General features: G+C 41.6%; 1 protein-coding gene across 1 annotated transcript in view; it reads right to left on the reverse strand.

The window, feature by feature from the left end:
- The window catches only part of LOC143929814 (uncharacterized), a 66,002-nt gene extending 47,685 nt beyond the window's left edge, over nucleotides 1-18,317 (reverse strand). The window contains exons 1-3 of the mRNA XM_077453791.1: nucleotides 18,180-18,317; nucleotides 17,292-17,309; nucleotides 5,933-5,950 (exon numbers count right to left, since the gene is read on the reverse strand). Coding sequence (XP_077309917.1) covers nucleotides 5,933-5,950; nucleotides 17,292-17,309; nucleotides 18,180-18,243 — 100 coding nt within the window. The 5' untranslated portion in view covers nucleotides 18,244-18,317. The remainder of the gene's footprint in view (nucleotides 1-5,932; nucleotides 5,951-17,291; nucleotides 17,310-18,179) is intronic.
- Nucleotides 18,318-22,237: the final 3,920 nt, after the last annotated feature.

Raw genomic sequence — 22,237 nt, forward strand, 5'->3', positions numbered from 1 at the left:
TGACTTTATCAGTATAGCAGGAAAGGGAGACAATAGCTTTCATCTACTGTGTGGAATTACTAAACAAGGTATCAGTTATACACGTGCTGTGTCTCTCCTAAAGCAAACAATATTACGAATAAACTTCCAATAATAGTTGGCAAATCCCAGGAAACGCTGCAGAGGACGTAAAGCCAAGGGTCGGGGCCACTGTAGGACTGCAGAAAGTTTCTCTGGGTCCATCGAAAAAGCAGCAGTGGTAATGACATAGACCAGGAATTTAACCTGTTCACGATGGAACTCGCACTTCTCCAATTTACAATAGAGATTGTTCTCTTAGTTTCTGAAGCACACAACAGACATCTGTGTGGTGGCTCTTCAGGGACTTGGAAAAAAATATGAGGATATCGTCGAGAGAAACCACCACACATAACTGCAACAAATCTCAGAAGACATCGTTAATTCGGGGGGAACTACCGGGCATTTACAAAGGCCAAAAGTAATTACAAGGTACTCATAATGGCCTGCTTTTTGGTATTAAACGCAGTTTTGCACTCATCGCTCTCATTAATCCTCATGAGATTGCAGGCCCCTCTCAAATCAAGCTTCGTGAAAACAGTTGCTCCCTTGAGGCGGTCAAATAACTCTGTAATCAATGGAATCGGATAGGCATTTTTAATCGTGAAACCTTTGAGACCCCTATAATCAATACAAGGTCTCAGTTCACCACTCTTCTTCTTTATGAAGAAGAAACCAGCTCCAGCAGGGGACGAGGATTTGTGGATGAAACCCTGAGAAAGTGTATCTGCAACATACTCCTCCATGGCCTTATCCTCCAAGACTGACAAAGGGTAAACCCGGCCACAAGGGGGTATGGCACCAGGTTAAGGGTCAATAGCGCAATCATATGGCCGGTGTGGAGGGAAACTACTGGCTTGACCTTCACTAAAATCGCTGTACTCCTCCGTACGAGTGAAGAGGTGCACATGACCTTGGCTACCTTCTGGAAGCATGTCTTACTGCATTGTAGTGACCAGGAGAGAACCTCAGCACGAAGCCATTCAAAAGAGGGGTCATGCCTCTGTAACTAAAGATAACCAATAACCAACGGAAACTTAGGTGAGGAAATAACTTAGAATTGGATTGTCTCATGGTGAAGAGCCCCTACGGCAATGGACAACAGAACCATCTCATGAGCCACATGGGTAAGCTATAGGAGTCTCCCATCAAGAGCCTCAATGGCAAGTGGAGTGTCACGCAGCTTCAGCGGAATCAAGTGCTTCAATACAAAGGCAGCATCAATGAAAAGGCCTGCAGCCCAGAGTCGATTAGAGCTTGTATCTCGACGGATGACTCAGCCCAAGAAAGGGTGACCGAAACCAGGGGCTTACCCTTCTGGATAACTGGGGATGAAACAACACCACGTAAGGTCTGTCCATGACAGGACTTGAAGGTTCGGGCGTTCCCTGGAGGTGTAGGACAAGGCTTTTAAAAAGTGACCTGCCTGGCCACAATAAAGGCACAAGCTCTCCCTCCTTCTAAAGGTTCTCTTATCCACAGAGAGATGCGTGAAGCCCAAGTGCATGGGTTCATCTTCACTGACTGACTCATTACCAGGAGGCATGGGAGGTGAGGGAGGTATGGGTGTGACAGCAAAGCTCGGAGGCAAAGGTACAGGAGGCTTACACAAGAGCTCCTTAAAAAAGAGTCTCTCTAAATCTGGAGTCAATGAGGATGGCAAACGTGATCAACTTCTCCAGCTCAATGGGTATATCTCGGGCTGCTATGTCATCCTTGATGGACCGAGAGACCATGAAAAAAAGCAGCCACAAGGGCCTCATTGTTCCAAGCAACCTATGCTGCCAGAGTACGGAATTCAATGGCGTAGTCAGCAACAGTTCTCAAACTCTGTTTTTAATAGACATGAGGCCCTTGGCAGCAGAAGTGGAGCATGCGGGAACGTCAAATACCCTTTTAAAGGAGGCCACAAACTCAGGGTAACTCAAGATAACAGGTTTTTGCGTCTCCCATAGAGGGTTTGCTCAGGCCAAGGCTCTCTCAGAAAGCAAAGATATCATGAAACCTACTTTGCTTCTGTCCGTGGGAAACGCCTGGGGAGGGCATCTCAAAGTATATCTCAACCTGGTTGAGAAACCCTCTGCACTGGACTGAATCTCCCCCAAATCACTGGGGAAGCGGAGCAGAACCAGACATACCTCTTATAGAGGTAATACTCGAGGCAGGTGCCTGTACAGAGACAGGTACAGCAGCAGGAGCTACGCGCTGACGTCACCCACTGCCGACCTGCTTCTCACACACTGCTGTGTTGAGTAACATTTTAAGCTTAAATAAAGGCATTTTTATGAGTATAACAGAGCACTTTCCTTTCTTGTCCTACTTTATTCATGCCCTGGGAAAATCGAGTGAAGTTCCTGGCTTTATCCAGATTCTTTACCCTGATTTGGGACCTGTGCATTTGACCATTTGTTAGATCAGTGGATCCATTAATAGAGGTGAGCGAAGCGCGTGCTCTGGAGGTGGAGGGTCTGTCATCATTGTTTCCTGAATTGTGCCTGTCAGGTGGAAGTCTCCTGGTGTTTGCTGGGATCCTTAGTACTCTTCATCTTTATATTTTGGACTTTTATTGGACTGTTTTATTAATTTTTTATGTTTGATGTCACTTCCTGTTTTCTTTCTCCCAGTGCGCCCGGGAGAGAGGAAACAGGAAGTAGGAGAGGAGCAGACGGACTCCTCCATCTCCGTTGTGGAAGAAGACACTGCTGGAGAGGACTACAGCAAGGTAAGTAGTACCACTGTGCTCCTGCGGAGAACGGGGGTTGAGGGGTTCGATGTGACACAGACAGGCTGAATTTGGTGGGACACAGGCTGCATTTGGGGGGGCACAGGCTGCATTTGGGGGAACACAGGCGGCATTTGGTGGACACGGACAAAGGCTGCATTTGGTGGACACAGGCTGCATTTGGGGGACACAGGCTTCATTTTGGGGGACACAGGCTGCATTTTATGGGACACAGGCTGCATTTAAGGACGGACTCCACTGGAGACACCTGATGGCATCTGGTGACAGGCTAGTGACATGCTCCCACTGATTCTGCATTATGGTGAGTTTAATGATTTAATTTTATATTACAATGTAATAATAGAAATAATGAGCTTCAATCATCCTGACACCATAACAACCATGGTGCTGGGATGATTGAAGTGCTAACACCAGGTGTTTGAAATATCTTTATCTGCTGATTGTTAAACTTCCTAGAATACACATATTTCTAGTGTTGTGTAGGATCTAGGCCTGAAATTTCACCAGCCGCCATTAAATAAATGTATAGTCATTACAGACTTTTGCATGCTGGAGCAATGTATAATCAGGCCAATATAACATACAAATTAAAAGGGCATATTGATAACTTGATTGAGCATTAGGAAACTTTTTTTTTAATTCAGTTAAATTTTATTCATAATTTTGTCATTTTCTGCATGCCGTTTAACAGGAATCTTAAAATGTGTTTGTAAACCCAATTTTTTTTTTTTTTTTTTTGTTTTTTTAGTATTGGATGGAGTATATAATGGTTAAGACCCCTGTCAGCATTTTTATCTGCAACCCATCAAGGAAATTTCCTTTCTCTTCCTCTCACTTCACTGTCCCTTGTTCCTGCTTGTGTGACAGCTTACGTAATTTGTGTGCTTTACTGGGAATGGTATTATGTAATACAGTAATACCTTGGACTACAAGCATAATTCATTCTAGAAGCATGCTTGTAATCCAAAGCACCTGTACAGCATATCAAAGAGAGTTTCCCCATAGGAATCAATGGAAACTTAGATAATGTGTTCCAGAGCCACTGCTGGTGTATGCAGTACCACATGGAGGTGCGGGGGCACCAGAGACACTCAGGAAACACTCGGAGCGTCTCCGAGTGGTCTCTGAGCGTCTCTGAGTGGTCTCAGACCAGCTCCAAGTGTCACAGGCGTGCCCACACCTCTGGCCACATGTGGTACTGCACACCCCAGAGGCTTGAATTCTGCTGGTCTTGCAAGACAACTATCGCAAATCGAGTCAGGATTTTTAAAAAAATAGCTCGAATTGCGAAATGCCCATAACCCGCGTTACTCGAAATGCAAGGTATTACTGTATGCAGATCTGGAAGTCAGGAAAAGACATATTACTTTCATCAAAGATGGACATTACTGGTCTAAATGAACTAAAACTGTGCAGTAGGTTACATACTATCTACATATTTAAATGTATCCATTAATTAGAAACTTGGACATGACAATAATTACATTAAAGCAGAACTCCTGCCCTTGTTTTAACTTTGGATAGTAAAACAGTTTTTTCTGCCAGTAAATACCTTATACAGCCCACTTCCTGTTTCTTTTCTGGTAAAAAGCCTTGGCTTATGACATGCACAGCTCTCTCTCTCTCTCTCTCTCTCTCTCTCTCTCTCTCTCTCTCTCTCTCTCTCTCTCTCTCTCTCTCTCTCTCTCTCTCTCTCTCTCTCTCTCTCTCGTGAGTTTGCCAAGAAGGGATGGGGGATGAGTCATAAGAGGACCAATGAGAGCTGCAGAGCTGGGGGTGTGCCTGTGAAAATCCAGGAAGTGAACAGCAGCAGCTTCAGCTGCCCACAGTTAAAATGGATGCAGCCAGACTCAGTGGAGGGAGATTTCTGCAGCATATTTGGCAATTACAGAATTACACTGACTCTTCTTATGGTTTTTAGTGTCCATTATTCGCTTGACGACCAGCCGCCATCATTATACTGCAGCAGGTTGGTGTGATCCCGCGAACCGTCGTAGCTGTACATTGGCCTCTTTAACCTGTTCATGACCAGCAGTCGCAGTTATACTGCGGCAGAATGGCACGGGCAGGCGAATCGCTGTTATCTTATGTCGCTTCTTCATGTGGCCACTAGGGGCGCATGCACACCCGCTGCTCGCCCCTGGAGCCGATGCAATTGCCCGGCGGTCTCGATGGCTGGGCTTCCGCGATCACTCGTGACACTGCGAGAACAGGGATCTCTGTGTGTAAACACAAAGATCCTGGTTCTCTGAGGGGAGAAGAGACAGATCGCCTGTTCATACAAAGTATGAACAGTGTTCTGTCATCTCCCCTAGTCAGTCCCATCCTCCCTTCAGTTAGAACACACACTAGTGAACACAGTTAACTCCCTTGATCGCCCCCTATTGTTAACCCCTTCACTGCCAATGCATTTTTATAGCATAACCTCACCTGTGAGAGAAGGGATATCCAATATAAAAAGCACAATACAGAGTACCAAAGCCATGGATGCTATGTTGGTTGGTGACTTTATCAACATAGCAGAAAAGTAATGCCGCGTACACACAATCGGAATTATGGTCGGAAAAGATGGTTTTCCTGACGGAATTCCGCTCAAGCTTATGTTGCCTACAAACAGTCACACTAAATTCCGACAATCAAGAACGCAGTGACGTACAACACTTTGACAAGCCGAGAAAATTAAGTTCAATGCTTCCGAGCATGCATCAAATTGTTTCCGAGCATGCATCGGAATTGCTAAAGACGATCGGAATTTCCGATCAAAACTTTTTCCGTCTGAAAAATTGAGAACATGCTCTCAATCTTTTGCCAAAATTCCGCCAGTAAAAGTCCGATGGAGCATACACACGGTCGCATTTTCCGATGAAAAGCTCTCATTTCCGATCGTGTGTACGCAGCAGAAGAAAACAGCTTTCATCTATGGGATTACTGGACAAGATATCAGTTATACCCTGTGCTGTGTCTCTCCTCACTATGGCATCTTGGTCATTAGTGTCTTCAGATTCTCTTCCTAAAGCAAACACGTGTCTTCTGTTTACTGTTGTGTGTAACCATTTCACCTCTTTTATAATAGGCCATATATTGTATCTAATTAGATCATAACTTAGGAGTTTATGAAAATAATGAACTTACCAAACATAGTTGCAGGTGCTAAATACAAATATATTTATAGCCATTACAGACGTTTACATGCTGGAGCAATGTTTAATCATGCCAATGTAACATACAAACTAAAGAGACATATAAATAACTTGGTTAAATATTTTAAAAACGTATTTTCTCTAATTTAACCTCAATAGTTATACATTATTTAGATTTTTATTTATTTTTTGTCGATGAATGCTGCTAAACAGATGTATGCAAGCCAAAACTTTTTTTTAGTATTGGATAGAGTATATAATGTTTAGGGCCACCATCAGGGGTTTTTGTCTTTTTTTGTCTTTTGACCATTGCAAGCATGGTAATAGCAAAGCAATACAAGGTTGTATAGCAGCCAGTACATGGACTGAATACTCAGTCGCATAGGAGAAATGGTTAACTTTTAATATGATTTGTGGTTTTGATCCAACTTCACGATCTAAGCCCACAGTTTTAGCCTATGTCCTTTAATGCAGCAAAATCTATCTCATAGTCAGGTGGTTAAAAATCTAGCAGGAATTTCATTTTTTTTAACCCTTTAACCCTGGAAGATTTGCCGCCTTAATGACCATGCCAATTTTTTGCGATACGGCACTCTAATGTTTTAACTGACAATTGTTTGGTCATGCGGCGCTGTACCCAAACAAAATGTATGTCCCTTTTTCCCCATATTTCTTTTGGTCATATTTGATCGCCTCTGCAGGTTTTATTTTTTGCGCTATAAACAAAAAAAGAGCGACAATTTTGAAAAAAAACAATATTTCATACTTTTTGCTATAGTAAATATCCCCAAATTTTTTAAAAAAAACGTCCTCAGTTTAAGGTGATATGTATTCTTCTACATATTTTTGTTAAAAAACGAATTGCAATAATTGTATATTTATTAGTTTGTGCAAAATTTATAGCGTCTACAAAACAGAGAATTAAAAAAAAAATTTACAAGTAATTGCAGCGATCTGCGATTTTTGACACTTTTTTGGGACCATTGACATTTAAACAGTGATCAGTGCTAAAAATAGCCACTGATTACTGTATAAAAGTCATTAGCAGGGAAGGAGTTAACACTAGCAGCGATTAGGGGGTCAAGTGTGTTACCTAGGGAGTGTTTCTAACTGTGGGGGGACGGGATTGCCTGGGGGAGAAGACCGATCATTCTTCCTAAGCAGTAGGAACAACTGATCAGTCTCCTCACCGTGGACAGAACGGAGATCTGTTTACATTGACAGACCTCCCTTCTGTCTCTCTCAGGAGCAATCGCAGGTGCCCAGTGGACATCGCAACCGCTGGGCATGTGCATTGGCTCTGTCGTCACGTGCCCCCTAGTGCTCTTAAAGCGGACGACACACACAGCTATGACAGCTTGCCCAGGGGAGCCAACCTGCCGCAGTATAACTGCGGCGGCTGTCCTCAAGCAATTAAACTTAGTAATTTTCCTGCTTGTAGCAGCTATTTCTCCATTAAGCTAGCACTCAAAGGATATAAAAAAGGCCTGCTTTGTGGTTGATGATAGACCCCCTATTTCTATGGATATTTTGAAAAGGCTTTGCTCATCTACTCATTTAGTTCGCTTCTCTTCTTATGAAGCTTTGTTATTTAAACTGCTTTTGTTGTGGCCTTCTTTTGCAGCACTAATGATATCAGAATTGGTACCAAAGAACAAAAAAGGAGGGTCAGGATTGGGTTTTAACGACCTCAATACAGGGCTCTTATACCCCCTTCCTACCCAGACCAATTTTCAACTTTCAGCGCTCTCACACTTTGAATGAAAATTACTCAGTCATGCAACCCTGTACTAATATGAAATTTGCGTCCTAATTTTCATACAAATAGAGATTTCTTTTGGTGGTATAATCACTAGTGGGTTTGTTATTTTTTGTGCTATAATTTAAAAATTACCTGTTTTAGCCTTCCAATGCTGCTTACTGCGATAGCCAGCTATAGATGAGGGCAGTGGCAATTGTTTTGTTATCACGTTGGTGTGAGCAGGAGAACCCAGTAACATCTCATTACCTCTCTGTGTTTACATTTAGTGATAAGGCGGTAAACAGCCACTGGCCAATGGCTGTTCACTAGTGTTGTGGATGAGCAGTGTTCCCGGGAACACGCTGCCACAGACGTTCACGCGCATGTGCCGTACAAAGTGGGGATATACCATCTGTGATCGGCCGTGACTTCATTACGGTCAATCACATGGTAAACAGCCATGCCCAATGGCTGTTCACCCCCCTCAGTGACAAGCGGTGTCTCCGTGACACGCCACCACTGACAGTACAGGGCTGCGCGCACACGATCGTGCGCATGGCCTGTTTAAATGCACGGACATCATATGACGCCCACAAAGAACAAGAGCCGCTCCTCCTGGCCGTCATATGAAAGTCGGCCAGCAGTTAATGATATAGGTCTTCTACCCTCTAGTTTTAGTATTCTGTTCAAAAAATCCAAAACTGACCAGCTGCAAAAAGGTTGTTGGCTACAAGCTTGTGCTGATCCTGATATTTGCCCTTGTTAAACTGATCTTTGCTTTTATTCAATACAGACCTCTTGGTGCAGATAATTTTTAAAATGAAAATTCCTCTTCGGTCACAAACTATCAATTTAATTCTGTTTACCAAAAATGTTTGAATAAATTAAGCCTTCAGGGTTTAAAATTTTCATCCCATTCCTTTTTTATAGGTGCAGCCACTGAAGCTGCTAGATTAGGCCTTGAAGATTCAAATAAAAAAGTTGGGGCGATGGGATTGTCAGAGATTTAATCTGTATATTCGCCCTAACGTGTCTCTTTGATTTTTCAGGTAAAAAAATGTTCATTTGGATTATTGGACATGACTTTATTTACTGGGCTCGTAAGAGAGCTTCCCAGCGAATCTATACTGAAAATCTTGCATCCTGACCATTTTCAACTTTTTGGAACTGAATTAGCGGTCTTCAGTGGTGTTATTTGTACTTTAATTTATCTCAGTTGTTTTAGTATTGACCTGCTCTAAAGCCGCGTACACACGTAGCCGTCTGTCCGACGTACTTAGTCTGGTGGACATCCCGCCAGACTGTCCGTCGGACTTTCAGAACAGGCTACTTGCCCACACACGGCACTTTTTCAGCGGACTAATACGGCGTACTAAGTCCGCCATACTATCCGCCCTACTTTTGAAATGAACGGACTCTCCCACACACGCGGAGGAAAGTCCGCTCATTTCGAGCGCATCTCCAGGTAGGCGGGGCCCGCAAAGGATACGTCGCTGGCCGGATTGGAGTGCAATGCCGCGTACACACGATCAAACAAGCGGGTGGAAAAGTCTGGCAAACTCAAGTCCGCCGGACAATCCCCCCGTGTGTAGCCTCCGGCATACTTTTTTGACCCGAGAGTACGGACTTAGAATGTAGTTTTACTCTCCAATCTTCCCGCCGGACTCGCATTTCGGCGGACAATCCGGCCGTATGTATGCCAGTCCGCCGTACTTTTGAAGTGAGCGGACTTTTCCCGCCCGGAGAAAAGTCCGCTCATTTCGAGCGGGTCTCCAGGTAGGCGGGGCCCGCGAAGGAGACGCCGCTGGCCCCGCCACCTGGTATGGACTTAAAGGGGAACCCCAACGCCGAAAAAAATCGGCGTGGGGTCCCCCCCAAGTCCACAACAGACCCTTGTCCGAGCACACTACCCGGCCGGCCAGGAAAGGAGGGGCGAGAGAGCGCCCCCCCTTCTGAGCCGTACCAGGCCGCGTGCCCTCAACATGGGGGGTGCCTTGGGGAAGGGGGGCCGCGCTCTTCCCGACAACCCTGGCCGTTGGTTGTCGGGGTCTGCGCTGCGACTTATATAGGGACAAGGGGCGGTGTCACATGGGTTGATGTCACATGGGTTGGTGTCACATGGTGACCCCGCCCCTTGTCCCAATATAAGTCGCAGCGCAGCGCGTCCCTGGCATTGCGCCTGGAGAGAACGTCGAGTCAACATCTCCAGGAGAAGAAGGAGAAGAAGAAGAAGAAGAAGAAGAACGGAAGGCGGCGGCTACAGAAAACCCGGCAGAAGAACCGAAGAGGGGGACAAGACCCCCGAAGTTGGAAGAAGAGGCCGTGGCGTCGAAAAAGAATGCCGGGCTCCTCCGCTAGTAAAAGAGCTACAAGAAGATAGCGGAGGAGTCCGGCGAGAAGACCCCGGAAGACCCCCGGAGCTGTGCAATAAATTATTTTATCTTGTGTGTTGTGTTTTTTTTTGTACTTTATTTTACAGGTGAATGGGTAGGGGTACATTGTACCCCATACTCATTCTAGGCCCATAGTGAACGGCATAGACTCACTTACTTCAAGAATAGGATCTTATATAGACAACTTTTTACAGCCAGTAGTTAAAAGGACGAAAGCATATCTCCAAGATACAAAACATGTTTTACAGGCCTTTTCGAATGATGGTCCGTTTATTCTGGCTACCGCAGATGTGACCTCGCTCTACACCATTATTCCCCATCATGAGGCCTGTGAGGCTGTGAAATGGGGCCTAAGAAAACATTCCCAGCTCGCTTGTTTTCAAAGAAAGTTTATAGTCAAATGTCTTGATTTTTGCCTAAAGAAACAACTATTTTTGGTTCAACCGGAAGTTCTACCATCGCAATGGGTGCAAAATTCGCACCTAGCGTCGCCGGATTGTTTATGGCAAAATGGGAGGAAAATACAGTCTTTTCTGACACACCGAGTGAATTGGTAATGTACAGACGATATATCGACGATATAATATTGCTGTGGAAAGGAAGTAGCACTAGCCTGAGTGAATTCCAACAGAAGCTGAATCTCAACAATATGAATATAATATTGACATGGAGCACAGATGAAAAAGAAATAACTTTTCTCGATCTGTCAATTATACAAGAAGATGGGAGACTACAGACAAAAACGCATTTTAAAAGCGTTGGTAAAAATAGTTATCTCCCAGTAACAAGTTGCCACCATCACAACTGGCTCTTCAACATCCCTAAAGGCCAGTTTATGAGACTACGGTGAAATTGTAGTAAAGAAGATGTATTTTTAGAACAGGCCAGTTCCATGGGACAGAGATTCGTTGAGAAAGGCTATGACAAGAATGCAATCTTAGAGAAAATAACAGAAGTTAAGAAGATAGATCGTTGAAACCTCCTTAAAGAGAAAGAAAAGAGTATAGAACTGGATAAAGACAAAAACAAGAAATCCAAAGAAGGAGCGATAATTCTTGACTAAAAAAGCCAATATAAAATTATAGAAAAAATAATAAAAAAACATTGGCATATTCTATTGAACGACAAGGATTTACATGAGGTTTTACCATCTAGACCACATTTTATATACAGATGTGCCGCAACCTTAAGGGATATGTTAGTAAAAAATATACCAGACCCCCCCCCCCCCCGTTAACAACTATACGTTTTTTACGGGAAAGGGATTCTATCCATGCAAGAGGTGTTTTGCATGCACAAGAGCAAGCAAACCTAATAAAATTTTCGAGTTTACGTCCACAAGCACTGGCAATTCACATACAATTAAAGACTTCATATGTTGTAACACAGAAGGTGCCGTATATGTTCTGGAATGTAGCTGCGGCCTACAATATGTTGGCCGCACAAAGAGACCTTTGAGGATTAGGCTCAAGGAACACATACAGAACATTCAAAAGGGGTATGATAAACATAGCGTTTCTAAGCACTTTGCTATTTATCATAAAAAAGACCCTAGAGACTTAAAATTCTGGGGCATTGTCCCCTACGTTAAGCATTGGAGGGGTGGACATAAAGTGAGGACTTTAAGTCAAATAGAGTCTAAGTGGATATTTACCCTCGACACTTTTGCCCCTAGAGGATTAAATATAGAGTTTGATTTGAACTGTTTTATTAGTAATTTCTAGCGCCTTTTATCCATATACCTTCATTTCCCGCCTTGCCAATATAACTAGGTCATATATTTTAATTATTAATAAATTTTTTAATAATTTTTTAATATTATGAACCTTTCTTTGTGTATATTGATTTAATGTATTTTTATGTTCTTTGTGATATGCTGTAATGTATACGTCATTTCTGCGATCCTCCTTTTTTTCCAAATTGATTTAAAAAAATATATATATATATTTTTTGGTTTATCGCCAATGTTTACTTACAGGTAGTCGAATATTATGCTATTTGCTATCCCAAGATTTCGTAAGTATTTTTAAGCATTTTTATATATATTCTTATATATATATATTTTTATATATATTTTTTTATGCATACTTTTATGCGCATATATACACAGACGTTTTTTTTATTTTTTACCCCTCTGCCCCCTTCCCACATTAAGTTTTATTTGCCAGACTTACTATTTAATAAATTTTTAAGAGATATTTTTTCCTTATACAGTGGGAATCATTAGTTTTTGTCCCATTGTTTTCGCCACCAAAATAATGGTCGTTTTCGAGATAAGTTTAATAAAGCTTGACCACCATAACAATGGCCGCCCTTCAGATATATCTGAAAACTTCAAGAAAATGGCCGCCGACAGAGCCCTGTATTGGAATATACAGGACTTGTCGTTTTTTTCCATATTATAGTAACTTATATGAAAGCACACTACGTGGTAGTTGTTTTTAAGTATATTAAAATCGTGGGCTCGATATAAGCCTTTCGTATTTAATTCCGCTTTTCATTGCTTCGTTTTTTGTTCCTCCCTGTTTCTTTTTCTTTTATTTTCGTATGCCCGCTCGTTGTGTCTCCCATGTATAACCTCGAGCGTAGTGGGAGACACACCTAAAGCGGGACACACCCGCGCAATCTAATTGGCTTGCCTTGTCAGCATATGTCTCAGATATGCAAATAGAGGGCGGACCATGTCCGCCCAGTACTCTCAAATAGTGCTTCCGGTCCCCTTAGAAACATCCCAGTTGAAGTCCATACGTGACGTAACGCGTAGGAAACCGGAAGTGACGTCTACACCCGAGCAAGTCGCTCATTGATCTGTTAGCTGTGTGCCTGTTTATCCGTTCCCTCTTGTGAGTAAGCTTAAGTCATTTAAATAAAACGTTCGTTTTTAAATACTACACTATGGAGGATGTCTTTTATCTGTTGTTTTGAGCACGTTCGTTGATAACAACTACAAGGAAAGCGGCACCGTCAGAAGTCCACTCTGCAACCCCCCTGCCTCGTCCAAATACCCCCTGCATATTAGCTGTTTTGCTGCATACCTCGCAGCCGTGAGGTAATTATTTAATATAACCAGCACTGGCACGGAGCACCATTGGAAGGGAGTTGACTTAGCACATTGCACTTTATTTGTGTTTTTGATATTGCATCCAATGTTGCACGATTGGACTGTGTATGGGACACTCTATTGAAATCTGTTAATTTGCTGCTATTGAGTCTTTAATTTTTTTTCCTGTTTGGAATTTAACTACTACATTTTTGTTTTCTTGCACCGTTTTTTCCTGTGTCTAGATCACTTTTTCTCTGTGGTTATAGAACAGTTTTCTTTTTCTGTGCTTATATCACATACTTCTATTTTTATATATTTTTATATATACCGCAATTTTTTATTATATGTACTTTTTGGTCTTAATGCACATTATTATGTACTTTTAGACACTTGAATGATGCACAGGAGCACTTTATATCAGTCGTTTATGTAATGCACAGACGCACTTTTTTGATTTTTAAGTGTTGTTGTAGTTTTTAAGCACTATTGCACTTTTTTTGACACTCGCTAATTTATCATTTATTATAAATTTTTATTTATTGTATTAGTTTTGTTGGTATTTGGGAAGCGCAACACAACACCCCCCTTTTTTTCTGTTTATTATTGAGAGTCAACTCATAGAGTGTTTGCTGCTCCCATTAGAATAGATCTTTGCTTTCTTACCATCTTTTGGCCATAGAGCGCAGGAGCCTTTCATATATACATTTAGTATTATTATTATACCACTAAGAAGGCTGTAGGCCACATGGGTATATAGGCCCGCATTTAAAATGGCAGATTGAGAGCTTCTTGATGATGGGCATTCCTATTGGCTGAAACGTGCCGACTCCGAGGCTTGATCACATCATCACGACCACATATCCGCCCGGAATACGATTACAGGGGAACGAAGCCTTACCGCAACCCAGAGGTGTCCGAAAGGAGACTGGCCAGATTACCCTTTTAACAAAACACATGCTGATCACACTGGGTGCCAGGCATAGGCATCAAACAATGTGAGTGCATCCCTTTTGTATATAATTTGTGTTTTTTAATAAATTGCAGTTTTACACTATGGGAGCTCCCCCTTCTATCATTCTTTTTCCCCATCCATGGAGGACCATCCTAAGCATTAGCTGACTTGGAATTCACCATCTAGGGGTCATATATCCCCACAAAGTGCAAGTGACCACTATAGCGATAGGTGGTCAATGTGTAAGGGTGAGTACTTCCATGTGGGGCTCCTCTGTCTGAACACTGAATATTGGAGCACCTATAATTGATCTACACACAAGCACTTTATTTCACAACAAAGTGGGATTGTTAACTGAAATGTTTGTTTTATACATTGATGAATATTATGTTTGAAATTTATACTAGCTAAGCGGGGTGTATTTTCTTTTTCATTTTTTTTTTTGTTTGGAATATTGCAGCCTGCAATCTCATGGGGAAAAGGGGGCTCATTTCATTTGGGTCCACTTTTCATGAGCTTGCAGCTGCTTTCCTAATGCTTAAAACGGCGCCTCAGCGTTACTGTAATTAATATTGCTTCTTTAAGTATGCTTAAGGAGGCAATTACTTGTCCCTCAGTTGTACTGTATTATTTCTATTGCCCTTTTAAGAAAGCTTCTAGTTTTTTTCCAGGACTTTCCCAAATCTGGGAATTCCCCATAAAAGGGGTTCTTCAGCAGTCCTACCTCAGGGCGGTTGGCAGCTCCCCGACCCACCCACCCACCCTTCGACGCTGGCACTTTAAGAGGATAGTCACCTTGTTTCAATTAATAATTTTGATTAATTTATGCTTGAGTCATGAGGACTGAGCAGATTTATTGCTTCAAATACATATCTTCAAAGATTGTTATAAATTATTTTTTGTAAATTATTTTAAGCAATAAAATGCAGTGACTATGTTTACTCCATTCTTTTGGTTTGTTTGTCTTGTTTGGAATATTGCAGCCTGCAATCCCATGACAGTCTGCCTTGTTTACATAGGCAAACTGGCATTCTGTCAGTGTAACAAATGATCAGCAGGTACTGGCGGAGATCGAATCCATGGGACCCGCTGCTCAACTCCCGCTGTGTAAAATCACAGCAGGAGTGACCCGCTGCTGGTGCACACTCGCACCCAAAACCCACAGCACAGCACAGCCGCCCTGTAGTGGTAAATCTGCTATGGGACGGTTGGCAAGTGGTTAAAATTCAATCCAAAGATTTAAAAAATAAAAAATTTGGCTTTACAGCCTCTTTAACCACTTCAGCCCCGGAATATTTAGCTGCTCATTGACCAGGCCATTTTTTGCAATACGTTACTGCGTCGCTTTAGCTGACAATTGCGCCAACGTGCGGCACTGTACCTAAACAAAATTGACATCCTTTTTTTTCCCACAAATAGAGCTTTCTTTTGGTGGTATTTGATCAACTCTGCAGTTTTTGTTTTTTTTTGGAAAAAAAAAACACTATATTTTGTACTTTTTGCTATAATAAATATCGTCAATTTTTTCCTCAGTTTAGGCCGATATGTATTCTTCTCCATATTTTTGCTAATAAATATCACAATAAGCGTATATTGATTCCTTTGCGCAAAAGTTATAGGCTTTACAAAATAGGGGAAAGATTTATGGCATTTTTATTATTATTATTTTTTTTGTACTAGTAATGGCGGTGATCAGCGATTTTTATCGGGACTGCGACATTATGGCGGACAGATGGACACTTTTCACAAATTTTTTGGACCATTGACAATTATACAGTGATCAGTGCTATAAAAATGCCCTGATTACTTTGTAAATGTCACTGACAGGGAAGGGGGTTAACACTAGGGGGTGATCAAGGGGTCAACTGTGTTCCCTAGTGTGTGTGTTCTAACTGTAGAGGGATGGGAGTGACTGGCGGAAATTACAGATCGTGGTTCCCAGCTAGTAGGAACTCACGATCTGCCTCTCCTCTGCTCACAGAACAAGGATTTGTATTTACACACACACACACACACACACATCCTTGTTCTGCCTCTCGTACCCTCGATCGCGCGGGGGCGCAATGAGTGCCGGCCACGCGCATCAGCACCCCGCAGTGCAGCGCCTGCTATCCCACTTAAAGGGACTGATGTACAGCTACGACGGTTTGTGGGATTGTGCCGACCTGCCGCAGTATAATGATAGCGGCTATTCGGCAAGCAGTTAATGTGGAGCTCCAGGCAGATAAAAACTACAGCAATGAAGGCAGCTCAGTATTAGTTAACATGTCATTAAATGTATTATTTAAATGCATGCAGTGTAAGTGTTTGAATTTGACTCAGTACTAGCTTCTTGCAGGCTAATGTGCAGCAGAGCTCAGACAGGGATATGGAGAAGCAGCAAAAGAGGGCAGTCAGTCGAGCTTCATTGCAAGTACATGCTGCTAGAGAGGAGGGCAGAGTGACAGAAAAGTGAACTCATCAATCTGCTGACTTTCTCTTCAGTGTCTAGTCCCAGGGTAGGGGTAAGGAGGAGACCTGTATGCGTTACCTAATTGCAGTAGAGAAAAATCAGATAGTACTGTGTGGCAGAAATATAAACCTTTAGTAACTAAAAAAATCTCATTCTCATCTTTTGAACGTACAGTACTTCATCTCTCATGGCCATTAGAAGACATGTTATAGACCCGGGCTTAAATGGAATCCTTCAGCATAGGAATACAGAAGCTGCTACCAGTGTTGTTCTAAAAGCACATGTTGTAGCATTGGGGGTTATTTACGAAAGGCAAATCCACTTTGCACTTGGAAGTGCAGTCGCTCTAAATCTAAGGGGTAGATCTGAAATGAGGGGACGCTCTGCTGATTTTATCATCCAATCATGTGCAAGCTGAAATGCTGTTTTTTTTTTCCTTGCATGTCCCCCTCGGATCTACAGCGACTTTACTTCCAAGTGCACTTGCAGTGCAAAGTGGATTTTCCTTTAGTAAATAACCCTTATAGTGTCACCTGTTGATCCAGCAAGTAAATGCTGTTTTTCCAATTCCTTTAACAGGGTGACAACACTGCCCGTTTTGCAGTGAAATCATGCACTAGTGTTGTCACCCCGCAGACAAATAGACATGTAGTTTTTAACTGTTTTTAAGTAATGTACAAACAAATAAACAGGTTTTCCTAAGATTAGCGACTTTTCTCTATGCAAAACACTTAAGTGAGTGATTCAGATTTGTACATCATCCTACTTACCAGCAGTTAACTGTGCAACTGTAAGACAAAGGAAAATTATTGTTAGGCTTAGAAATAAATAGCGATGTAATAGTTATATTATTCCATCAGAAAAGCTGATAATACATAATAGTTAAATGTTAATTTAGTATAGTATTATATGTATAAATGTATTTTGTGATTTCGAAAAACATGAATTATTATTATTATTGGATAAATATAAAATGTTTTTTATTATCTTCATTTGAATATTCTTATTAAAATAATGGCATTCTAACTATATTTCAGTTACCAACAATTATTCCTAGATGTAAAAAAAAAAGAAAAAAAATCTAATGAAAATGAAGTAATGCTTTATATCTGCACATCTGTGAATGTTCGGCAAACTAAAGAAACATAAATTCAAAAGAAATGTTAACTTTCTTTCAAGATTGGTTAATACTGCAACCATTGTAGATACTGCAGTTACATTTCTTATTTTTAAATTGTAAAATTTAAATATGAATTGCCCCAGCACTTAATCTCAAAAGCTCTGTGAGATTATTTTTCTTAATAGCTATCCACGTTATTTTTATTCTACCCAATCACGTTGTTCTTCAAAGCTGTTTCTGCTCCTGTCACAGATTACATATTTAGTGGGTTTCATTGGGAAGGGTATTCTATAATGTGAGTGATTGGGAGTCAGGAAAAGAAATAATACTTTCATCAAAGATGCAAAACGCTGGTCTAAATTAATTAAGGCATGCTATCCACATATCAGAATGTATGCATTAGTTAGAAATGGGGACATTACAAAAATGACATTAATCCACACTGACATTGTTTATGGTTTTAGAGTCTAATAACAGAAAAACAATATATGTCATGTTGTAAACCAGAATTAATATTTGATGATATATCTAGCCTCACCTGTGAGAGAAGGGATATCCACTGTAAAAAGAACAATACAGATAACCAGATTCATGGACCCCATGGTGGCTGGTGACTTTATGAAAATATCAGATTGGGTTGATTGTATATATACAGCATGTAAGCTGATGATTCTTGGCAGCTAAACAACAAGGAAATGGACATATTACGCAACATGGGAACCTTATAAATGTCATTTCTTCCTGCTGTTTAAAAAGAAAAAAATTAACTGTCTCATAAAACTCTTATGCCCTGTACACACGGTCGGATTTTCCAATGGAAAAGGTCCGATCGGATTATGTTGTCGGAAAATCTGATCATGTGTGGGCTCTATCGGACTTTTTCCGTTGGAAATCCCAACAGAAAAAGTTTGAGAGCTGGATCTAAAATTTTCCGACAACAAAATCCAATCGTTTGTAGAGAATTCTGACGGACAAAGTGCCACGTATGCTCAGATTAAATTACCAAAGCTATTGCGTACTAGCCTCTACGTAGTGTCATCATACGTAACGAACGTCACCTCGTTCCGAACGATTGGATTTTCTGACAACTTTGTCCGACCGTGTGTATGCAAGATAAGTTTGGCACAAAATCCGTCAGAAAAAATCTGATGGATTTTGTTGTCGAAATATCCGACCGTGTGTACACGGCATATGAGGAAATCTCCCAACTAGGGATGAGCTTCGAGTTTGAGTCGAACTCATGCTCGACTCGAACATTGCCTGTTCGCCTGTTCAGCGAACAGTGAACAATTTGGGCTGTTCGCGGCAAATTCGAATAGCCGGGAACACCCTGTACAAGTCTATGGGAGAAATCTAAAGTGCTAATTTTAAAGGCTAATATGCAAGTTACTGTCCTAAAAAGTGTTTGGGGACCTGGGTCCTGCCCCAGGGGACATGGATCAATGCAAAAAAAAGTTTTAAAAACAGCCATTTTTCTGTATTACGGAGCCAATTCATTCATTGATAAAAAAAAAAAAAAAAGCGTGGGGTTCCCCTAAATTCAATTACCCTTCAGGTCTGGTATGGATATTAAGGGCAACCCCGCATAAAATTTTTAAATAAATTTGACGTGGGGGTCCCCCTAAAAATCCATACCAGACCCTTTATCCGAGCACGCAACCTGGCAGGCCGCCGGAAAAGAGGGGGGACGAGAGAGCGCCCCCCCTCCTGAACCGTACCAGGCCACATGCCCTCAACATTGGCAGGATGCTTTGGGGGTCTGTGACCCCTCAAAGCACCATGTCCCCATGTTTATGGGGACAAGGGCCTCATCCCCACAACCCTGGCCGGTGGTTGTGGGGGTCTGCGGGCGGGGGGCTTATCAGAATCTGGAAGCCCCCTTTAACAAGGGGACCCCCAGATCCCGGCCCCCCCTGTTTGAAATGGTAAGGGGGTACAAAAGGTTAAATAAGACAAAACACTTTTGAAAAATTCCTTTATTAAAAATTAAAAATTTTTTAAAAAGATTCCAGCGGTGCTAATCCACTCTTGCTATCCAGCGACGGACGATCATCTCTCCAGGGTCCAGCGATGGCTGATCTGATCCAGTGACAGGTGATTTTCAGTCCAGCGCAGTCCATGCATCCATCTTCTGTCTCCACTGCAGGGATCCCAGCGATTACGTTTCTTATATTAGGAGGGCGGGGCCACCCGTCACCTGACCCCCCCCCCTCTGACACTGGTGAGGGAAGCCAAGGGTTCCCTAATGACGTATGGGTAAAAAGGAAAAATAACACAATGAGGGAGCCCCCAAAGCTGCATAACCCATAAGTATACAACAAAAACACAGAAAAGTTTCCCCAGGGGTTTTTTAGCAGCAGAGAGTTGGTATGAAAATAGTTGATGTAAAAAAATAATTTATTTGACAGACAATAGTAATTCCAAATGAACAATAATACATCATCCATATAGGTAGTGCGACAAATACAAACATGGAACATCACTCATAGCAAAAGACTCTATGTACAAGCATGGTTTGCCAATTGTATTCGTAACATATATATCCACATGAAAAACCCCAATGCATTTCGACCCTTGCGATTTCCGGTCTCTTCAGGGGGATTTATATTCTAGGGGAATGTCAAAATATCCAATTAAAGACTTTGGACAATATAAAAATATATATAAGTATAATATTTCAAATTAAGCAAAAATATGTCTCCATGCATATAGAGATATAGTTACCAATGGGTGTATGATGACATGAGGACGTGTCGCATGAACCAGCATTACAGGATTATAGCCATCCAGTGATCCCAACGCTGCCACATGTTCCCCTCGCGCCCTCTGGGTGGGTGCATAGTCCGTTGAGCTTACAGGGGGCCATGTTATGGGACCCAGAGAGGAGGATGGGGGGTAAAACACCTGCAGATGGACATGCAAAAAACTTTTTGTAGGTCATCATTGAATATTAGAGGGAGTATATAGAAGTGCTAGGCAGTTATAGGCTAATTACTTGGTAATTAATGAATTCATATTGTAAAGGAATTAAACTAGTTATATATAACATGGCGTAGTTTCTTCATTAGTTATATTAATTGTAAAAGGGATTAGCTGACTGTGAAAAGGTGGGTGAGGGATAGGGTACAATCCTTGTACTTATGTGATATCCATTCATTTAGTAACATTACTATTTAACCTACACAATATTATTTCTTAGTAACATAATCTCAATCTTATTCCCTCACTTTATGCAGACAGCATTCAGTGTCATATCTCTCATGCCTGGCACCTTGATCCTTCTCACTTTCACTATTCAAGTGTTCACTTCTTTCTTTGCTTTCTCACACACACATACACGCATGCATCATTATTTTCACACTTTTAATTTTGTTGTTTTAGTTTTCTTTTTCAGTAGTTTGGTTTTGTTTTCACTTTAACACCCCTTTTGCCCTATCCTCAGTGCACCTCACATCATGCATTTTCACCTCACCCACCACATCTCCACACCCTATCCCTCACCCACCTTTTCACAGTCAGCTAATCCCTTTTACAATTAATATAACTAATGAAGAAACGACGCCATGTTATATATAACTAGTTTAATTCCTTTACAATATGAATTCATTAATTACCAAGTAATTAGCCTATAACTGCCTAGCACTTCTATATACTCCCTCTAATATTCAATGATGACCTACAAAAAGTTTTTTGCATGTCCATCTGCAGGTGTTTTACCCCCCATCCTCCTCTCTGGGTCCCATAACATGGCCCCCTGTAAGCTCAACGGACTATGCACCCACCCAGAGGGCGCGAGGGGAACATGTGGCAGCGTTGGGATCACTGGATGGCTATAATCCTGTAATGCTGGTTCATGCGACACGTCCTCATGTCCTCATACACCCATTGGTAACTATATCTCTATATGCATGGAGACATATTTTTGCTTAATTTGAAATATTATACTTATATATATTTTTATATTGTCCAAAGTCTTTAATTGGATATTTTGACATTCCCCTAGAATATAAATCCCCCTGAAGAGACCGGAAATCGCAAGGGTCGAAATGCATCGGGGTTTTTCATGTGGATATATATGTTACGAATACAATTGGCAAACCATGCTTGTACATAGAGTCTTTTGCTATGAGTGATGTTCCATGTTTGTATTTGTCGCACTACCTATATGGATGATGTATTATTGTTCATTTGGAATTACTATTGTCTGTCAAATAAATTATTTTTTTACATCAACTATTTTCATACCAACTCTCTGCTGCTAAAAAACCCCTGGGGAAACTTTTCTGTGTTAATGACGTATGGGTGACCCCGCCCCCCTCTGATGTAACGGAAACCTGGTATGGATTTTTAGGGGGACCCTCACTGCAATTTTTTTTTGAGGCGGTGTTCCCCTTAATATCCATACCAGACCCTTGGTATGGATATTTAGGGGGACCCCACGTCAATTTTTTTTTTAATTTGACGCGGGGTTCCCCACGCTTTTTTTTTTTTTAATCAATGAATGAATTGGCTCCGTAATACAGAGAACACTCATTGAGTGTTCTCTGTATTACGGGAGCCGACAATTCAAAGTGATTTTAAAAGACTTTTTTTCCT

The sequence above is a fragment of the Lithobates pipiens genome, unplaced genomic scaffold (genome assembly GCF_037356315.1).
Source record: "Lithobates pipiens isolate NorthernLeopardFrog02 unplaced genomic scaffold, aLitPip1_a1.2 Scaffold_25, whole genome shotgun sequence".
Classification (NCBI taxonomy): Eukaryota; Metazoa; Chordata; class Amphibia; order Anura; family Ranidae; genus Lithobates; species Lithobates pipiens.